The sequence below is a fragment of the Tursiops truncatus genome, chromosome 11 (genome assembly GCF_011762595.2).
Source record: "Tursiops truncatus isolate mTurTru1 chromosome 11, mTurTru1.mat.Y, whole genome shotgun sequence".
Classification (NCBI taxonomy): Eukaryota; Metazoa; Chordata; class Mammalia; order Artiodactyla; family Delphinidae; genus Tursiops; species Tursiops truncatus.
The window spans coordinates 36,408,673-36,431,438 of record NC_047044.1 but is presented as its reverse complement, the minus strand read 5'-3'; the positions used below and the strand labels follow the sequence as shown (position 1 = coordinate 36,431,438).

Sequence of the window (22,766 nt, the reverse complement as noted above, 5' to 3'; positions counted from 1 at the left end):
TCTCTTCTTTCAGCTTCTTGAGGCCCATATGCTACTTCTCCTGTTTCTTGTTATCGCAACTTACATGATCCTTACCAGGATTGGGTGCTGAATAAATGTTTAGAATTGGTTCCTTTTGGTGAGCATCTGCATAATTAATTTACTGTCATTTTAATTGAACAACACAGGAAGTTTTTGCCTATGATAGATTATTTTGTTGCGGTTTCTCTTAAAGTATTTTTATTGCACCTCAATAAATTAAATTGCTTCTTGGCCATTCTAAGTATTTTTTTCTTGGTGGTGGTGATGGTGGTGATTATGGTGCATTGAAATTGTGCTCACATTTAATTTGAAACACATGAAGCCAGAAAGCATGTTGGAAATAGAAAGTGAGAACAACAGAGAAATAATTAGTGTCGTCTGTTTTACTCTGTCGTATTTAACTTTTATCCTTTCACTTTCCATATGTATTTTCCTGAACTCTATTTTCCCTTTTTATATTTTTCTGGGTCTTTTTAGCAGACTTCAAGTGTGGAAATAATTTCATACAACAAAAAGATAGTGGCAACTGTCAGCCCAGTTCCTGGGTTGCTACTGTAATTATGGGTAAGGGTGACAAAAATGCAAACAGATCTTTGGGAACTCAGGATAATTTGTCATCATATTTTATTTATTTGATATATATTTGATATATATAAAGTGCTTTCCGATTGTTCCTTTTAGGTAGGGCCATTTAGAACTTGAACTTATATTCTAGTTTTTAATGGTTACCCCCCCAACTTCTGATTTCCCCCATATCATTCAATTATTAAGAAGTTTAGTAAAACAAAGTTCATGAAGATTCCTCTTATCTATGGCAATTTGTTCCCTCATTCTACTTAAATTATGCTTATATTTAGCCAATCAGAATAAATGTGTCTTCTGTTTGTTTAGATATTCACTTTTATGTTGCTTGGTACTTTAAATTATTTATTTATTTTTGTTAGACGGGCATTATCTAAAAAACTCAGACTAGTAACTTAGACCATCAACAATAAGAGAGGATCTGTTTAGTACTAAAAATACTGGAGAGAAAAGTGTAATCTTTTCAAAGTTAGATTAATTTTAAAACTATGAAATTTATATTAAGAATTAATAGCTATCTACCAATGAATAAAAGAATAATTTTACGTTGTTTTAAATATTTAAAATGATCTCTAGAAGCCAGAGAAAAAATACTTAGTTGAATTGTCTGTTACAATATTAACATTGGGTAAAGTAAAAGTTGAGGAAGAGTAAAAGATAGTGATTCTTAATCTCTTAGGTCACAAATCCCATTAAAACGCTAATTCAAATGAACACTATCATACCTCTTCCTTAAAAAGAGGCATATATGCTCACATAGATGTAAAACTTTACAGATAGCTTTCGGTGATTCATAAGCTTCTTTAGCTCTTAGACCTCAGGATAAGAACCGCTGGTTGAAAGCATTATTAGTATTACAAAGCTCTTTGACTTCATCTTGCTTTAGACCAGCGCTTGTACTCATTCTTCTTTTTCTCGTCGCTTTTTGTTCCTTATTATGACATATATTTTCAAACATTTCTTTAACTAATCTTTATGAAGTTCTGAAACTTCCCTTGTGAGGGGAACTGCATTTCCGATATAGCTGCAGAGTATTAGACTGGTATCTTCAGGCAATACCAATAACAATTACTGAAAATGAATTCTTCCCTCTTTCTTTTTTTTTTTTTTTTTTTTTTTTTTTTGGGTACTCGGGCCTCTCACTGTTGCGGCCTCTCCCGTTGCGGAGCACAGGCTCCGGACGCGCAGGCTCAGCGGCCATGGCTCATGGGCCCAGCCGCTCCGCGGCATGTGGGATCTTCCTGGACCGGGGCACGAACCCGTGTCCCCTGCATTGGCAGGCGGACTTTCAACCACTGCGCCACCAGGGAAGCCCCTCTTCCCTCTTTCTTGATCATTAAAATCAGAGTGGCGAATGTAAGGTTTAGGTGGGCATTTTATTTGTTTTTTCTCTATTGCAGTCACCTTAAATAATGGTCCCTAAAGAATAAAATTGATCTGGTTTTTATGAATTATACACATCATTTACAAAAATTAAACAAGTAAAGAGCAAGATCGGAGCAAGATCTGCTGGAGGTATGGTAGGAATTAGAGAAAGTGTATATTTAATGCAAACTCCTCTTGCAGGTTCCTTTTACTTGGCACCTGATTATAACTGAATTCAGTTGAGTAGAATAGACACACATCTATTTTGTGTTAATGTTGGAATGTAAGTAATGGAGTTTAGAATAAGAATAGCAGATGAAATTAAACTCAAGTTAATGAAATGTACAATGGAAAGTACAATTTTAAGAGACAGGTGTGACTTAATTTTACTCTCTCAAAATCCCTTATTAGTAATTTAATTTTACTTACAATTACTGTTTATCTGGGACAAAAAGTCTTTATTTTTCCTGCCTCAATAATAAACAAACTGTAAAGTCTTTTTTTATTCTTGAAAGCCTGGAAGTCTAGGCCCAAGTCAATGTGTGTATAGAAAGGAAATACTGGTCTTCTCAGTAAGAGATCAATGGCAGCGTTAGTTACTAAGATACTGCCATCCTTGAGGCACTGTGGGGCAGTGAAGCCTGCCGTGGTGTTCAGAAAATGGCAGCGAAAATAGGAAATGAGATCTCTGAGGTGGGAACAAGAGAAGAACAAAGAGATTGATTTCATAGCGCTTACTGGTCTGAAATAGGTTCGTTTTTATTCTTTACAATTATAAAGCAATTTTTAAAGTTTTAGAATCTAAAATTTATTTTGTATTTTGCTAACAAAATCATATTTGGTTTATTAAATTGAATTTATTTTTCAGAAAATGTTTACAAATATTTAATTTATTCTTCAGTGCTTCTAATTTTAAATGGAGTTTGAAGTTGTGGAATTTCTAGTAATCTATCTCTTGGTTTTGGTTATTTTCTGAAAATAGAGACTTCTGATGTAGGAAATTAAAACACTGTAGTAAAGCAGACTTGAAACTATATTAGGTCTTTAAGGCATGGTCAGGATTATAATCTATCTACTGAATTTCACTTCAAATTTAGTAAGAAATATCATTGGTAATAAAATTTCTCCCTTGAGCTTTCAAGCTGATTCTAGGACATGGTGTCCACTGCTAACCACTGGGCTCCCAAACACTGAGAAATTCTTGCTTTCAACCTACTTACACTGTAGAACCCAGTGCTGGCTGTTGGACTTGCACGTTGTGTCTCAAGTTGCAGCTTACCTGTCCCTAGTCATGCTTTCATTCTAACAATTGAGGGCTTGCATCCAACTTCCAGAGCCCAAACTTCCTTTCTCCCAGCAGGCCCCATGTTTAGAAACTGAATGTTTGTATTGATCATTATTTCAAGTTCTTCTCTAGTAGCCTATATGGTATTCTGGGCCTAAATATTTGAGTATTTTCTGCCCCACATTCTTCCAACAAAGTCCCAAGTGCTGTGTTAGGACACTCAGTTACTTAATTCGGACTTTGTGCTTTGGGAGTTGCCTCCTATATTCTAGGCACTGTTTTAGGATGGTGTGTGTGTGTGTGCGGGTGTGTGTGTAATTAAATACTTACATGTATATATGTATACGTACATATTTAAATATATGCCTATGTGCATATATATGTGTACTCCTTAAAATACTGTAAAGGAGATATTTGCCCCCATTTAATAGATGAAGATATCAAGTCTTAGAGCAGATAAATAGATTGCTCATGGCCACAGAGGGAGAGGCAGTCTGAGAACCAGAATTCAGACCGAGTTCTTGCTCATTCATTTACCCATTCATTCATTGAGTATGTACTATGACAAGCATCATTCTAGGTTCTCAGGATACAGCAGTAAACAAAAATATGTCCTCTTGCATGTTACTTACTATGTCAGATGGTGATAAGTGCTATAAAACATTGATACAGGATCAGTGAGGAATGAGAGTTGAGTGAGGTTGCAGTTTTAAATAGGGTTGTCAGAGAAGTTTTCACTGAAATGGTGACATTTGATTAAAGACCTAAAGGAGGTGAGAGACAGAACCATGAAACTATCTGAGAGAAGATGGTATCAGACAGAGGAAAAAACAAGTGCAAAGACCTGAGTAAGCGCATCCCATGTGGCATCTCAAAAGAATTCTAACTGGGAATTGCTGAGCCCTCTGGAATCCACACTGAACATTCGTGGCCCACATGCCTTGTAAGTGATAAGACACTGTATCCCGTAGATGAATCATGAGTTGTTAACAAATTAGCTTTATCAGGTTCAGTTATTACCTTGCACATCGTAGGCATCCCAGCATTGTTTATTTTTTAACAAGTTTATTTTTTATATACCAAATCAATTTTCTAAACTTCTGTTTCTTTGTATGATATTTTTATTTTCCTTCAAATTAAACTATGAAAAGGGTTTGTTAGAGTAGTAGTACTGTGGTTAGATTTTCCTGTTTTTATATTTAATTTGATTTCTGTAAAAACTTAGTTAATGTGAAAATGCTTTTGAAATGGTTCCGTGTGATGGAACATTCAGTGTAATGTTAATATTGGCACAATAAGGATATGCATATCAATTTTTGTTAATTATATCATTCTTTCTAAGAGCATGGTTTACATGTTGAGATAACATTCATATGCAGCCATAAATTATGTTGGAGCTTATGCAAAAAGTTTCCTAGCACATAATGGAGTAATATAAATTGACTTATTTTAAAAAGCAACAGTATATATTCTGTTTCTTCCTTAAATAGATTATAGGGTTATGGATATACTTAAACATTCATAAAATTTAATATATCCTATATATAATTTTCATAGTTCAGCAAGACAGCTTTAACTTTTGACTGAAGTCTACTAAACAAGTATAAAAGATTGAAGCCTAAAGTCAACTGTTGGTAGAAGCCAAAGCCTTAAAATGTATAATTAAACTTGCATTGAATATAAGTAGATTTCCATTTTAGAAAACATGTTCAATTCAGCTCAACCAGCACTTACTGAGCATTCTGCTATGGGAGTTCTATTGATAAGGAAAAAAATCACTACTGCAGTAACACTGGTGGTACTAATAGAGTTTGAACCGCGGCGGTGATGGGGGGGAGGGGGGTCCCAAATGAAAGACATTTTTACATTAGGTTTAATGGGTGACTGGATATGTGCATTGAGGGTACAAGGAGCATTTAAGATAATGTAGACTTTTAACTTCGGTACTGAGTGACTGATGACACTATTAAACAGGATAGTAAATAGGAAAAGGGAAAGGTTTGGTGAGCTTGAGAACTTACAGTTCAGTTTTGGGCTTTTTGAATTGGAGACATCTGTAGGACATGTAAAAGTGAGTCCATAACATTTCGGTGTCCTTGTGAAGATTGTTATTAAGAGGGCACTGTTGACTTCTTCTTGAAATTCTGGACCATAGGACATTTTTAGGGTGTGTGATAATAACAGTAGTGACCTTTGCCCTAACCCCTGTAACACAGTTAAACGTCAGAATTTAGCACATAATTGTATTTTATATCACATTCTAAATGTTTTAAATCACTTTTATCTCACTTTGTGATTGTAAACATTAGGGCTGAGATGAGGTTTTATGCTCTTCTAACAGGCTCCGAAGTACTGTTGAAGTCCCTGTAGTGGCCTCAGTGAAAACTACTACCCCAGAATCTTAGAATTTGTTTCTCTCAGTGTATCTGGTGATGCTACAGTAGTAAATGTATTGAGGAATTGCTTTCGTTCATCCCTTCATTGATTCCCTACTTACTGAATACCTGGTATATGCAAGGTATTATTGCCTTACAACTGGGCGTGAAACAGTAGGGATACTTTGTTTCTAGAAATAGATAACTACAACAACATCTTATCATAAAAACTTTTAATTTTCTTTTCAGAGACTTATCAGTTGTTTTAAATGTAGAAATTACTCTTTTTACTTCATGAAATCTTAAAATCACTTCTGGTAAAGAGGGAGGTGTTGAGGGGAGTGAGGGAAGTTCAAGAATTAAGAAGATAAATGAGTTTGAAACTGTCTTAAAGATATTACCATGTATTGATCTCTGCCAGAGGGAATTCTTGTTAGACCTGATTCTGACAGTCAGTCTGCCTAGCACTTTTTTAACTGCTGTCTTTCCTGATTTCATTTGTTACTCACTGCAGTGGCATGTTGATCGAATGTGGGAATTAAGAACAAGGTCTGCCCACAGCCTTGGTTCACATGCCTTGCTACTTAGTGTTTGTGCGAACCTGGCTAAATTGCAGCCTCTCTAAGTTTTGGTTTCTTCCTCTGTAAGTGGGGATATGAGCACGATGTAACTAGCTTATAAGTTCGTTCCATTAAATGTCAACTGTTTGGCACAGTGCCTGGCCCATAGTATATGTGCAATAAATGTTAGCAATAATAGTGGTGAGATAATTGTGAATCCTAACAGTACTCTGTCTTCCTTAAAGTGCTAGATAATATTCAAGTAAAATACCAGACATTTAGTTTTGAAAATTTTTTATTTTAGATGTCAATATTATATATTCATTGATTGTTTCTATTTTATTTTTAGCTTTGAAACATTATTATTCATTTCTCTATCTTGAAATTTTCATAATCCAACATGTGTATGTATAACCTTTCTACCTTTCCTTGTATATTGATCTCTGCTGTAAAAAAAAAAAAAAAAAGCATAGGGATATACTGGTATCATATTTAATAGAATTAACTTCTCCCTTGCCTCTCTGGTGCCTTTGCTCCCTCATGCCCAAATAACCTATCTTGTAAGAAACTTCTGTGGGTGTACAAAAAAATAGGAGTAAATAGAGACAGAGCATGTAATAAAGCAGAACAAGTACTTCCAGTAGAGGGAGATATTGGCAAAACAATCAAACTGCAGAATATGCAGGTGCAATGGGTATCAAATTTAAAAATGAAACTTTCCCTGGGTAAAAAATTTAACTAATTAAGAATTTAAGTAATAAGTTGGGTAACACTGTGGTTTTTATTTTGCTAGTTGCCAAACCCAAACTCAGTGTGCAAGTCTCTGGGAATGCACTATGAGTACTACGGATACTATTACCGTTAACCACGGAACTTTCCTCACATACTGTTTCAGAGATAGAAGTAAAGACAAGATCATTGACACCTCTCATCTCTCTGAATCTCTAAAAATCGCAAGTAATGGAGGTCATAGGCTGGATCATTTGAAAACAAAGTTACAAAAGCTATATTTTCATAATTCAAAAAGATTTTTTTCACAGAGTTCTAGACTATCTGAATAAACTGGTGTAGCCTTAAGTGACATAAACCAATGGACTGAATCAGAACACTATCCTTTTTATAAAAGGAAACATTGTTAAAAATTTAATATCTTTGCAGTTTAGATCTCCAAATTTCTGAAATTACTAGGAGGCCTATAATTAAAAGCAAATTAACAACATTAATTTGGCTTGGATTGGAATTTTTTCAAATATTTTTAGTAGGATAGTTAAATTGATTTGAAGCTTTACTTTTCCAACAGAAACATCACATTTCTTTCTGTTGGCAGCACTGTCCAATAACTGACTACTATAATAGCCCCTCTGCACTTTGAAATTTACTACTCTTATTCTATCACATGCTAAGAAATTGCCGCCCTGGAACTTGGGGATGTTGAGACTGCCCTTAAACCTGAGAGGCTCACTTAACAGTTGACTGAGTTTTCCCCTCTGTATCATGCCTAAATATTTTGATGTGGATTTTATTACTTTTTGGCTGCATTAGTAAATTCAGTTTGTAAAATGTCGAAAGAACTTTATATAATACACAAAATGTATCTTAAATAAACGCACTATAGTAATCTTGTAGTTTAAATTTCTATTTAATAGATTCAGAAATGGAAGTTATACATCTCTGCTGATTTTCTAGTTAATTAATTTGGTAAACATTACTACCATCAACTTAATAGATATTAGCTTTCAAAAGGTACTGTCTTAAACATGTAGTTTTTAGTTATTTAGCATTCTGCAAGCCTTCTTCAATTTTCTTTTAATTTTTGCCAGGGAGCATCATTGTTTTTTGTGTTTAAGTAGGTTTTCATAATTTCATAGGTAACTTTGGAGTTCTTTGAACTACTAATACGTATCAGAATGCCTTTCTTTAAACCTTCATAAATACATTAATATGCATTAAAAATGGCTATAGGAAAATGAAACTGAACAAATAAAAAGCAAATCTGTACTGATGTGTATCCATTAGAGTAGTTAAGATTATGCTACAGTAATAAGCCTAAAAACTCAGTGACTAAAAACAATGAAAGTTACTATTCATGTATGCTACATGTTCATTGTAGTTTGACAGCAGTGATGCCTTTGTTGTCGTCACTTGGGGACTCAGGCTGAGGCAGGTTCTATCTTGACAATTGCAGTTCTGGGCAAAGAAAATGTAGTGACTCTTTTGATATTTTTAAAACTTCTGCCTGAAAATGGCGTAGTTCACCTTGGCGAGATGTAACCACATCTGAGTTCAACAGGGTGAATGATCCTCACGCAGGGAGGGACACTGGATGTTGCAAACAGTGTGGCAGTTTACTCTTCTAAAGTGAGCATTCAGCAACTATCAGCAGTTTCTGTATGAAGCTTAGACAATGTCTGGTTTGAAACTGACTATGGGAAGAAAGTGAACTGTTTTCACCTAATCATAACCAGATTACTTTTAGAAGTTGTATTGACAGTGCGTTGAACACATATACACACACGCCCACACAATTCTACATGGTCCATATGATGCAGGAACTGTTTTACAATAACATTTATACCATTGAGAATATTGCTGTTGTTCTACATGCAGTGTGCACAGGGAGTAACGACATTTGATGGACTGACCTCCTTTAAATTCACAGTTGTACGTCAGCCAGGGCCATTCATAAACTTAATGAGTGCATTACAGTTTAGCACGGTTTTAAATTTCTTTCTTTCTTTCTTTTTTTTTTTGGCTTTTAAAAACACAACAAAAAGGCCAAATTTTAATTTGGAATCTAAGTGTATAATGGTATAGTGTATTAAAGAGAAAACTGGCTGCTACAAATAGCTAATAGTTTAAATAACAAATATAATGGAAGCATTAGTGACATTGCCAAAATTCACACCAAAATGAATATATTATAGTTTGTTATAAGATCGGTGATTTTTGTTTTTTGTTTTTTAAATCTCCAACAAATTAGCTAGTGATTATTTATTTTGTTGCTAACAATTCTTTTGATCTTGATTTTTTAGATATTACTGATTTTCCGAAAATATTTTGTGAAACTTCCCAGAAGCTGGTGAGTGTGGAAGCCTTCGCTCTGGCTGCTAAATATTATTCTGTACAAAACTTGGGAATATGTACTCCTTTTGAACAGTTGCTTGTAGCCCTTCGTGGAAATCAAAAACAGAGAACTGGTAGGTGTGTTTGTGTGTGTGTATGTATGTTTTTTAGGCATTTAGAAGCAATATATTGTTCATATATGTATATATTTCCAACATTTTCTTAATTTATTGTTAGACCTTATATCATGAGCCCCGATAGACTGATTTGTTCTAAATGAGTAGGTTTTCTTATGCACCATATTAAACAGAAAACTTAGGTATACATCTCCATATTTTTTTCCTACATCATAGTCTAGTTATCAGTCTTTTCTTTTGTAGTTAATTGTTTTATATTTCAAGGAACATTTTTAAGAATGTTATATGAGTCTTTTCATTTTATTAATTCAAATTTGATTCATAGCAGCTAAACTAATAGAGATCCATCTTACAGACCACAGTAGGATCTCTATTATTTTCATATTTAATTATAGAAAACATGAGCATCAACTGATGATTCTTATTAAGTTTTGTTTCTTTAGTAGCAGTACTTTAATTTTGTTTTATTTTTGTTCAGATGGAAATGTGAAGCCAGATGAGTTTATGAATTTGAAAAAATCTCATGAAGTTCAGGCAATGTCAGAGCTCATCAGCAGTGTTGCTGATTACTGTGGAATAAAGCAGGTAAGAGTATTTCCCTATATATTCATGTGTTTAAATTATTGCCATTTTGGGGGGTATCATTCAAATTTCCTTTTCTACTATCACCGTCTAGCCTTTAAAATGTCATTAAGTAATAGCTGATGTGAGATGTCACATCACATCTGATCCTTTAAAAATGCTCTCATTTCCCAATATACTGCAATAAAAACAAATTTATACTAAAAATAAGATATGACTGTTAATGTTTTGCCACAAATTTCACTCTCTCCAGAGTAGATAGAAGCTATGGTAATTCTCTTTTTCTTATGTTGTAACTCCAGTTTGAGGCAGCATTATGAAGATGGCATTCTGCAAAATTGTTTACCACTAGGTGTTCTCAAGGACCTGGGTTACCATGCTGTGGTCTGGGGCACCTGCCTCATTATTGTAACATAAAGAAACTTGGATTCTTTCATAGTGTCAGAATTATAATGCATTCCTGTTGTAAAAAATAGCCTTTATGAAGGGTAGTAATGTCTGAAAATAGATGTTAAAATAAAATCAGTGATTGCCTCCATTGGCCTATAAAAATAGTAAGTTATTTTTCTTATCCCTACAAGAACATCTATGGGGGTAATGGAGGATTTTTTCCCTTCTTCAGTTTTTATTAGGTGTTAGAATCTTTTCCATGTATTCTTTCAGACTTGTGGAGAGTTTGAGATTGATTAGAAAATGATCACAGCTTGGGCCAGGCATGCAGAACCACTTATGGCAACATAGATCTCTAGAGTAGGAACTAAAAGGCAAGAGCCGAGGTAATAGTTTTCAACCTTTTCTCCAGTGTATCATATCTAAGCAGTACCTATCAGGATCGGTAACGGGCTCACCATGACAGTAATACTCAACCGGAGTAAAAAGGGCAAGTACACAGTAAAATTTAACAAACTGCTGCTGTACTAACACATGGATGAATATTAGAAACATAAAAATGGTTGGGAAAAATAAGCAATTTACAGAAGACTACGTATTTTATGGTATCATATTTAAAAAGCTCTTAAGCAAAATAATGGTATATTCTTAATGCAAAAAATATATGCAAAAAAACCATTAAAGAAGCAAGGGAATCATAAACAGTAATTTGAGAATAGTTGTTACCTCTGGTAGGGGAAGCAGGGAGATGGGATATGGAAAGACAACATAGTTACATGAAATGGAAATACTAACATTCTAGTTCTTAGGATGGCTGGTGGGTTCATGGTTATAGCAGACGCTACTGGAGGCCTTATTCAGAAACTCTTGGGCCTCACCATTTCATGGTGTGCCGGGCTGCTTTCTACCTGGCAGTTTCTACATTTCTTTTCCTGTGGGTTTTCTCTGTCTGCTGAAGCATGGCACTGCCTGCATACAAGTTCTGGGGATTAATTCCTCCCTGTGAGCATCCTTGACTAATGACTAACACACGTTGATAAACAGATACATCAACTCCTAGACTTTCCAGGTGGGGTGACTGAGGTATGTGTTCTACAGTAGCTCTCCAAGTTTCTCAGTGTGATTAAACCCAGGTTGTCCTAAAGTGGTATTTTGCTTAAGAACATACCATTTATTGGGCTTTCTTCCTTTCTCTTTTTTCTCTTCTCTATTTCCCTGTCAGTGTTTTCTTCACCTCCCAAACAAATCACTTATACTTAAATCTTTGAGGGGTATTTATTATTGTGCTTTATAACTTTACATTTCAACTACATTTATTCTTTTATTTATATGAAATATTACACAATAAATAACTTTAAATTAATAAAGTGGATTTATTTTATTTCTAAAGTGCAGAGAAAAAAATTTGAAATAGCATAATGTTTCATGTTAGACCTTCTCTAAGGGAACTTTTTTCATAGTGATGGAGATTGTTTCTAGTGAGTGAAAAAAACCTGTATTAAAGACTTACAGGGTCTTTCTCTTGAAATTACTTAATAGCAATATTTGATTCTCAAAATAGTTAAGTTTGAAATGTATGACGTGTATACTATTTTTACTTTTAAAAAGCAGATTTAATAAATGTAGTTTTCATGGGGATAGTTGGAAACCCAGATAGTAAAATCTTAACTTTACTAGTGACCAAAAAGAACTAGAGAAGAAAAAAAAACAATTGGTTTTTGCCTCAACCACATTGCTCCCTACATGCCAAAAACCTTTGCCTCTCTCATCCCCATTACCAAGGCTTCTTACTTCTTAATTTTTATTTCTAAAATATGTTCATTCATTCACACTTGGATGCATGCGTTCATTTATTAAATATTTCTTTGGCTCCTACCATGTATCAGGTGCCGTTATAGATGCTGAGGATACAGTAGTAAACAAAACAAAACATATCTTTGCCTTTATGTCATTTATACTCTAATGAGGAGAGATAGATAATAAAATCATTATAAGTATATTTTATTGTATATGTTGATATACTTTAAGGAGAAAAAAAATAAAAAGGAAGTAGCTAATTCAGGGATGGGGTATTAAAGCTTTTGATTAGGAAGAGAGGGGCAAGTAAGGCCTCATTGTAAAGATAGCATTTGAGTTAAGACCTCCTTCAAGAGGTAAGAGAGTTATCCATTAGAATATCCGGATAAAAAATTTTTTAGATGGAGGGAATAACACATTCAGTGGCCCTAAAGCGGGAATATACTTGGTGTATTCTTTCTTTCTTTCTTTCTTTCTTTCTTTCTTTCTTTATGGCTGCGTTGGGTCTTCGTTGCTGCGTGTGGGCTTTCTCTAGTTGCGGCGAGAGGGGGCTACTCTTGGTTGTGGTGTGAGGGCTTCTCTTGTTGTGGAGCCCGGGCTCTAGGCACGTGGGCTTAGTTGCTCCGTGGCATGTGGGATCTACCCGGACCAGGGCTCGAACCCATGTCCCCTGCATTGACAGGTGGATTCCTAACCACTGCGCCACCAGGGAAGCCCCACTTGTTGTATTCTTGAAAGAGCCAAGAAGCCAGATTAACTCCAGTGGTGAGAGCAAGGACAGAGTAGTAGGAGCTGAGGTTGGGGTGGCAAAAGCAGGTCATGAAGTTGTAGAGTCTTAGAGGCCGTTGTGATGATTTGGGCTTTTGTCCTGAATGAGATGGGAAGCCGTTGGAGCCACTGGATCACTCTGACTGCCGTGTTGAGGAGTGTTATGAAGCAAATATTGGGTTGGCCAAAGTGCTTGTTCGGGTTTTTGTAACATGTTACGAAAAACCCGAACGAACTTTTTGGCCAAGCCAATATTTCCATTACCTTTGCACTCTTCGCCATAGTCTTTATAACATTCAAGCTGGTCCTTTTCAGAAATTAGCTCATATGTAAGCATGAGCTTCCAGAGTTGAGGCAAAAAGCTTAGTAACAAAGGAGGTTAGTAGCAGGAGATAAGTTTAGGTAAGTGATGAGAGATTTTACTTAGAGGCGTGGTATGATCAGTCTTTGTTTTGCTCTCTTGAAAATAGACTCAAGGAGGGAAGGTGAGAGCAGGGAGATCATTGAGGAGGCCGTTGCAATAACCTAGACTTAGAGTGCAATTGGTATGAAATACCCTTGGTAAGACTAGGGATTTTTTCATAATTCAGGTGGAGGGTATGAGAGAAAGAAAGGAGTCTTGTTCTCCACCTGGGTATGGAGATACTATTAACTGTGATGGAGAAGATTATGGGAGGGGTAGGTTTTACAGAGACTATCAAGAACTTAGTTTTGAACATGTTAAATTTGAGATGCTTATAAGACATTCAAGTGGAAATGTTTAGGTACACTGTTGGATATGAGTATGAAGTTCATGGTAGAATTCCATACTGGAGTTATAAATTTGAAAGTCATTAGCTTATAATAGTAGTTAGATCTCCAGGTCAGTCAACAAAATATAACTCTCCTATCTGAAGTATAGTACCATACTAATACTAATATTAAGAAATGTAATCACTATGTGTAGCAATATTTCTGTGAGAAAGTCTTCTAAGCAGAATTAGGAAACAAGGAAGATACCTCCCACCAGGTATTACACTGGAGACTCCTCTATCTTCAAACCTATAAGATGATCCAGGAAGGAAAAGACCGTTGAGAATAAGGGGTAAGAGATCAGGATTGTGGAGGTTTTGCTACTCAGATAAGAGAGTTTGAAGGCAAAAATATGTATGATTTATGTAACCTTTAATTGCAGAGTTTGCCATTCTCTTGCTAACACTGTATATATTACTGAAAGGCCAATTTGGAGAGGGATAAAAATCAGTTTGGGTCAGTAAGATATAAGTGAGCTGATAGATTTTTCTAGGAAATTTTGCCTATTACTGAAAAGGGTTTCAGATATTATATTGTGAAGACATGATTCTTAGATTTTCCCCAGCCATCTTGCAACCAGAGGAATTACAAATACGTTGGCCCAAAGGCCATATGTGGTTGAGCCTCTGGTTAGTTCAACTACTCTACTGCCAGATTTCTTAAGTGAGGTGAGAGTTTTCTCAGTGATGGAAATTTGATATTCTGTTACTTGCAGCCAAAATTTTCCTCATTCACAAGTGGAATCGTTATATGCAGATCTGGGAACAAACTCAATTACCTCTTGGTAAGAAAACATCTGTATTGGGGGGAACAAATGTCCTGGTGCTTACAAGCAACCCATTGGTTGCTAGCATTAAGCTGCCATTGGCATCAGTGAATGTATTTTTGTAGAAGGAAGGGAATGGAGAGCTTTGCTTTCTCTAGAGATTCAGATATGGGGAAATTGATTAATAGAATTTCTACTCTATAGCCCTTGTATTCATGAGTATGGTATCTTCAGTTAGATTGTAGTTCCTTAGGATCAAGATATATAATGCTTCTGTATTTCCCATAATACCTAGCCTAGAGATTAACATTAAAAAGGGGGCATAGGGAATTATTTGTAAGCTAGACATCATTTATTGGAGTTTTACCTATGAATTGCAATTTTGCTTGAATTGAAATTTTTGAGGATTTCATTGATGATATGCATTATTTCAAATATAGGAAATTTTCCTTGAGTGGCTCATATTTATGTCAGGATTTAATTGATTTTAGGAATTAAAGATTAGATATGAGATTAGATAATGATTTCCTATGATAATATTTCTGTAATCCATTTATTTCTTATGAAATGACATGACAATACAGTAAACAATCTTGGTTATTTTATATGTCTTTTATCATTTTTAATTTTATTGAGGTATAATTTATATATTCACCAATTCTAGGTGTACACTTTGATGGATTTGGTAATTGTATGCAGTTGTTTAGCCACTGTAATAAAAAATATTTCTGTCACCATAAAAAGTTTCCTCATACCCTTTTGCAAGATATTTCCTCCTCCATTCTCAAGGAATTACTGCTCTGCTTGTGGTTTTGACTTTTCTAGAACATCGTATAAATGGAATCAAATAGTATGTAGATGTTTGTGTTCGTCCTTTAGCGCATAGTTTTTAGAGTCATCAATATTTTTATGTGCATTGACTCTTTATTCCTCATTTTTGGGTGTAGTATGCTGCAGTATAGATACACCACAATTTGTTTTTCTATTCATTGGTTGATGGATATTTGAGTTGTTACCAGTTTTTTTGGCCGCTATGAATTTATTCACATACAAGACTTTGTGGACATGTTTGCATTTCTCTTGGGTAAATAGCCCAGAGTGGGATTTGTAGGTTGTATAGTATAAGTGTATGCTTTAACTCTATGGTAAACTGCTGATGTTTTCCAAAGTGACTGTACCATTTTACATTTGTGTGTATCTCATTATGATTTTAGTTTGCAATTCCCAAAAGAGTAGTGATATTGGGCATCTTTTTATAGTGGTCATTTGTATATCTTCTTCTGTGAAGTGTGTGTTCAAATGTTCTGCCCATTTTTTAATTGGTGGCTTGTCTTATTATTGAGTTGTTAGAGTTCTTTATATATTCTGGATACAAACCCTTAGTCAGATATATGTTTTGCAAATATTTCTTACCCTTTTTAACTATGTATTTTGAATAGCAAAGGTTTTAGTTTTAATGACGTCCATTTTTCAATTATTTCTTTGTAGTTTATGCTTTTTATGTCCTACATAAGAAATCTTTTTCCCTCCCAATGTCACAGAGATATGCAGGAATTAAAGATATGCCTGCTTGGCATATGACATGCAAAAATCTTTTTTTCCCATACAGACATCCAGTTATACCCACACCATTTGTTGAAAAGACTATCTTTTCCTTTGAATTACTTTAGTTGTTTTGTCAAAAACCATTTGACTATATAACTGTGGGTCTATTTCTGGACCCTGTTTATTCCATGGATTTATATATCTATTTTTATACCAGCACTACACTATTTTGATTACTGTAGTTTTTTTCTTATATTTTTGCGGTACGCGGGCCTCTCACTGTTGTGGCCTCTCCCGTTGTGGAGCACAGGCTCCGGACGTGCAGGCTCAGCGGCCATGGCTCACAGGCCCAGCCGCTCCGCGGCACGTGGGATCTTTCCCGGACCAGGGCATGAACCCGTGTCCCCTGCATCGGCAGGCGGACTCTCAACCACTGCGCCACCAGGGAAGCCCTGATTACTGTAGTTTTATATTGATTCCTGAATCAGTGTAAATCCTCAAATTTTTTCTTTTCAAAATCGTTTTGGTTATTCTAGGTACTTTGCCTTCTCATATAAACTGTAATATCTGCTTATGAATTTCTTTTAAAAACCCTGCTTGGATTTTGATTAGGATTGCATTGAATCTATATGTCAGTGTGGCAGAATTGCCATCTTAATATTGAGTCTAACTATTTCATGAACATGGTATATCTTTATTTAGCTCTTTTAAATTTTTCCTATGCAATGTTTTATAGTTTTCAGTGTATAGGTCTTGCATAAGCTTTGTTAAATTTATTCCTAGATTTCTATTTGTATGCTATTTTAATTCAATTGGTTTTAAATTATTTTCTAATTGTTTTTTACTACTGTGATGCATATGTTCTGATGGTTCATTATTCATTTCTAATGAGCTTGTATCTTGACACATTGCTAACTTGACTTACTAGTTCTTTTAACTTTTGTATGCATTCCTTAGGATTTTCTACAGATACAGTCATGTCATCTATGAAGAAAGACAATTTTACTTTCAATATTTATGTCTTTTACATCTTTTCCTTGACTTATTATTATACTGCTTAGAACTTCTCTTAAAATGTTGAATAAAAATAATGAGAGTTGTTGGTTTTTAATAGTAATCTAAAATTAAAAAAAGCATAACAGATTGTATAAATTATACATTCCTTTACTTGCTTTTTAAAAAGAATATCACGAATGCTTTCTATTACCATCTGACTAAAATCCTTTTAATTCATTCTGGTTTTCTTTAGATAATTGACCTGGGTTCTGGAAAAGGCTACCTAAGCTCCTTTTTGTCCTTGAAGTATGGCTTAAAAGTTTATGGAATTGATTCCTCAAATACCAATACTCATGGAGCTGAGGAGAGAAACAGGAAACTGAAGAAACATTGGAAAGTCTATCGTAGGCGGTCAAAATTAGATGTCAATGGACTGGCATTACAAATGACAAAAGAAAGGAAAGTGCAAGATGAAATTAAATTTAAAGCCGATACTGAGGGAGTATGTAACAGCAGTACTGCAAATCAAGAAAAGATGTCGACCTCGGACTTTCTGGAAGATTTTTCAGGCTCTGTAATTTCTAACATCAGAAAACAAATGGAAAACCTACATGTTTACTCACATCGAGAAGAAAATTTGTGTTTTGAAAATACCTTTTCTCTTAGGGACCTTTTGCCTATTAATGCCATAGAACCTACTTCTTCATCCCATATACCCAAGAGAAAAATGTCTGAAGCAAATAAAGAGAGAAGAAAAATGACATCAAAGTCAAATGAATCCAATATATATTCACCTTTAACATCTTTTATCACTGCTGAGTCAGAACTACATGATATTATTAAAGATCTGGAGGTAATTTTATTTTTTTAATTCCTTAATTTCATTTATATATAAAGGCTCTAAGACATAGAATTAAGTTTTAATGGTAGCTTATTTAACCTGCGTATCTTATTTGAGTACATTAATATAAAGGACCAAGAAAATAAAATTATATTCAGGCTTTCATGATTTCCACAGCTGTCAAAATCTGACAATCTGACAATTATGATTTTCCAGAAGGGAGTACCCTCCACTCATTTGTAAGCCTAAATTAAACAGAAGTACTAATACAAAAGCTAGTCAGCTAAGTTCTCGTTATACAATTTATGAGTTGTTAAAATTCCAATCCAAGAAAGCTCTTACATTTTATTTAAATTTGAGGTAAAGATGTACCTAGGGCAATATTATGTTTAATGTTAGCCTTGGTAACCAAATTTGCAATTTTCTTGAGCAAGACCAACTTCTGTGTATTCTTAAAAAATTTGAACTTTTTCTAAAGTACAAGTATGTCAAGTTATGCAGAGATAATATATCTTAAAGGCAATATTGTATGTGAAAACAATATTGTAGAGGAGTTTTTAGAAATCATTTGGCCTGACTCATTGTTTTAAAAAAACAGGGTAGGCTTTGAAGTTATAATATTCTACTCTTGTTAAATTTTTTGAAAATTCTTCCCTAAAGAATGAATAAACAAAACATACCAGAATTCTTTATAAATTTAAATCCTTGTTTGATAGCTAACCAGTGTTTTGTTACTTTGTCATTTTAGAATGGAGAATTTTTCTTTTTCCCTGATATTTCAGGATTTCACTAATTATGGGAAACCGGTTACTCCTCATTAATTGTTTTTCCTATATATGAAATCAGTAATTAAGTTATAGCTTAACCTTCTGTTAGGGTTAAACAGCCCCAATTACTTTAACCTGACTTAAAAATGTATATATTTTTAGAGCTTATTATCATATATTTATGTTTTTAAAAGTCTTCTGGAAAATATATGATCAAAACAATACGCAGACTTTTATAAGAATTTGACTTATAAAAGATATGCTGGAAGATTATTTCTTGGGTCCTTAGTTAAGTAGCAATTTACTAACCAGAATTAACCAATACCTCCCATCTCCTCCCCTCTCCACCCTACAACACACACATACAATACTTAAATATTTTACTGTTAGGATAATATGCTGATTGTGTATTTTTGTTTGCCACCTGCTGGTATTTTTAACTAACCTTGTGTGATGAATACACTGAAAAATGAGGTTAAATATTTTGGTGTTATCTTTAGGGAGAACTAGCCTAAAAGAGAGAGATTTATGTCTTTGTTATCTACCCTTAATTAGCAATAAGTCCTTTCTCTCTGAATTCCTTTTTTATTTATAACATTATAATGTCTAAATAAAACCTACCCAAACTATGTAATCATTGAGAAAAGCAAAATAGTTGCACAACACTCCAGAAATTGTGCTTTGAAGAGAATGTTGGTTGAAGCGACAGAATGTTCTATCAGGTTGAAGCAACTTACAGGTACAGTTATTTTCTTTAGAAAGGTAACACTTCAGCTCTGTCTGTGTCTACATTATATGGGCTAAAATCACATTTTTGGTAAAATAACTTAAGTGAAAAAATTGTATTTGTTCTGAAGATAGTTATAAAAATATACTTGATTACAACTTAATGTCTATTATTTTGAATTTATAACATGATGATGATGATGTAAGAATAGAAGACGTTTACTGAATTTTACTGGATGCCAGAGATTGTACAAAGTCATTTACCAGTATTAACTTATTAAAGTCTTGCAATAACCCATTGAGGTGAGATACTATTATTAGCCTCATTTTACAGAAGAGGAAACTAAGGAACTGAAGAGTTAAAACAAACAAACGGTATATTGATCAAGATTCTGTGAGTCCATGCCTATGCACCCATTCTGTATGTGTATACATCTAAATTACGCTTTGGGCAATTAGGAGAACATTTCATAGAATTTTTACATAAAATTCGTGTTATAAAATTTAGAACAAAAGCTTTATATTGAATTTAATCTTGTCATATTTGATGCAGTGAATGAACTAAGTAAACTTTTGGTGTTGGAATAAAAATGCCTACTTAGCAACACTTAATTTTTTTTTATCACAATGTTTTATAAGTTTCGATGGGTATGGGTGAAGAAGTGAATTTTAAAAATTGACTAGTAAGGTATTAATGTGTCTCAAATCATAAGTTTGTCCTAGTAATGCAGGCTACGTTGTATTGATCCAGCGTTAATTTGAGTAGTCATTAAGCAAATATTAGTTGTAAAAGAAACCAGAGAAAATTCAAATAAGTAACCAAAAACACTAGAAAATCAACTCAAAGTTATGTCAGTTTTGGAAAAAGATCGGTCGTTTTGCCTTTAAAGGCAATAGTTATTTGTTATGAAAATAAAAGACATACAATACTTTCTAGGTAAAATTTCATCATTTTAAAAAGCTCTACATCTTCTAATAAACACTTAAATGTTTTTTAACCCTCCTTTTAATTTCCAAAATTTATTTTTTCTTCTCATTTTTTAAGGATTGTTTGATGGTAGGTCTGCATACTTGTGGTGATCTTGCTCCAAATACTCTGCGAATATTTACTTCCAAGTCTGAAATCAAGGGAGTTTGCAGTGTGGGTTGTTGCTACCACCTCTTATCTGAAGAGTTTGAAAACCCACATAAAGGTACAAGTTCTTCATATCCCATAATTTTATTTATTTGAGCATAATGGCTGCTTTGTATCTCTCCTTTTTTTGTTGTTGACATTATTGTCACTTTGAATTAACATTTGAGATAATATCTGATATTCTTGCAATATTAGAAATGTTACATCAAATGAAATTTGATGAACTATCACTTGCGTTGTATTTCATTATAGATTTTTTAGTCATAGTATGGTCTTAATGAATGCCAAAAACTGCAAATATGTGAAATTTTTGTGTGGTGTATTTTTAGAGAACTTCGGTTTAAAAATATTTGTAAGATATACATTTACTAAGGTAGTAAAGCTAAGTTATTTTGTCATAAATATAGAATGGACAAGGTTTGTTTTCATTTCCAAAGCCTCAATTTTGTAAGGAATATTGATATTTGTCCCCTCAAAAAGTTTCTTACTGTAGTTTGAAGGGTCAAAATACTATGATTTTAAAAAGCTAGAAAACTGTGCAATTGTATGAAAACTGTGCTCCCTGGGCTGAGAAGGTGGCTGAGGAGCAAAGTACAGAGTACGTTGACAGGACTGAAAGCACCTACAACCCTTCATCCAGAGCAGCTCCTGAAATTCCTCTCTTTGATCCATTTTATATGTTATATCTCTTATTAGACACATGGCTTCAAAACCACAGGTTCAGGTTAGATGGTTATCTATTAATATTAGCAGTTCTCTTTTCTGTTAGTTTAGTGAAGTGTTTATCAACATCCAGTGTCCCTTGCTAAGAATTTTTAGGTCAGGAAGTTGTGTGAATATAGATGGTATTGCTTGCTCTTTTTCTCAATTTTAAAACCCAGATGACTGTAAAAATTTCATTATTTGTCATTTAGTCATTTCCAACAGGTAAAAAAGATGAAAATTGCCTGCCTGAAAATTGCCTGGGTGAAACAGGTCATCCTTAAAACTGGCAAAGGTTTTTGGGGAAAAGAGTTTAATTGAATTTGAATTTTTTATGTCAGGGTTCTAAAAAGTATCTTTTAGGAAAAGTACACAGAAGTAAAATTGTCCATATATAGAGATACACAGAGTGAGAGAAAGAAAGCAAATTGGCAAAAAGTTAACAATAGTTTAATTTAAATGAAGAATATATGTTTGTCATGCCATTATTTCCAACTTCTCTCTGAGTAAAAAAATTTTCAAGATAAAAATTGGGGGGAAAAGTGAACCTAAAAAATTATTTATTCTAAAGTATATACCCAAATATTTACATTAGTTTTTAGCCCTTTTTGTGCATCTTTCCTAAAAGAAATGAAAAAAAAATACTTTAATACAATCACAGTTTTACAGCTTTTAAAATATTAAATGCAAAGTGTTTTCCTGGATCAGCAAGCATAAAATTTTGGGTAGGGAAGTTTTTGTTCTTAGTTCAAGAGCTTCCTGTTCTATAGGTACAATGAAATGGGTTTTTTTAATAATTGGCTTAGTTCAGGGTAGGTGTAGCCACTTGGTGTGTCTTTCAATTCAAAGATACTGTCTTACAGTGTAAGATCTTTAATTTCAGGTGCCCGCTTCCTTCTTTCACTTTATCATCATGCCCCCCCAAATGCCTTCCCCTTCCAAAGGGCCTCCCTCTCCTCTTTAGGTGATACATCTTAAGTCTGCCATCTCTGGTTGGGCTGGACCCTTGCAGCCATTGCTCAGTATCGTCAGGTCTCAGACCTAATCTCTGTACTTTACACCATGAGTGGGGATCCTCTCTTTTGGCAGCACGCTCTGTTCTCTGTCACGCACATTTTTCTACATCTGACTCTCCTTCTGGAGTGATCTCCAGAGCTGGTTCTGCTGGCTTGAGATGTTTATTTCTTCACTTACATTTAAATCAAAATGCGTAGTGTGCATGTGGCTTATGAGTAATTTTATCTATTCTCTGTCTGGTTTTTGTTGAGTATGTAAAGAAATTCAGATTTAAGTGGCTGTCGTTATTTTATGACAACCAGGATATGTCACTGGTACATTTTTCATCTGATGTCTGGTTCTTCAGTTCTGTTCTTTAAGGGGGTTGGCAGAAGCTACTTGCCAGGGTAGGAAAAAAATTAAGAGAGTGACCAGTTGCTCCTGTGCCTGTCCATTTTCTGTCAGTCTTTAGGTACCTTTTTTTTCCCTAGTCAAATAGTTGTTTAATATTCTTAATTATACTTACTTATAATGTGTTTTAATAAAGTGTAAACAGACATAAGGGAAGATATATA

General features: G+C 34.2%; 1 protein-coding gene across 7 annotated transcripts in view; it reads left to right on the top strand.

The window, feature by feature from the left end:
* Positions 1-22,766, top strand: part of METTL25 (methyltransferase like 25) — a 127,324-nt gene that overhangs the window by 9,909 nt on the left and 94,649 nt on the right. For all 7 annotated transcript variants that reach the window (XR_012324275.1, XR_004528878.2, XR_012324276.1 and 4 more), the window contains exons 2-5: positions 9,221-9,385; positions 9,867-9,973; positions 17,278-17,877; positions 20,404-20,551. Coding sequence is in view for 3 of the 7 variants with exons in the window: in XM_073788373.1 (XP_073644474.1) it covers positions 9,221-9,385; positions 9,867-9,973; positions 17,278-17,877; positions 20,404-20,551 (1,020 nt within the window). In the remaining 4 variants the exon portion in view is untranslated. The remainder of the gene's footprint in view (positions 1-9,220; positions 9,386-9,866; positions 9,974-17,277; positions 17,878-20,403; positions 20,552-22,766) is intronic.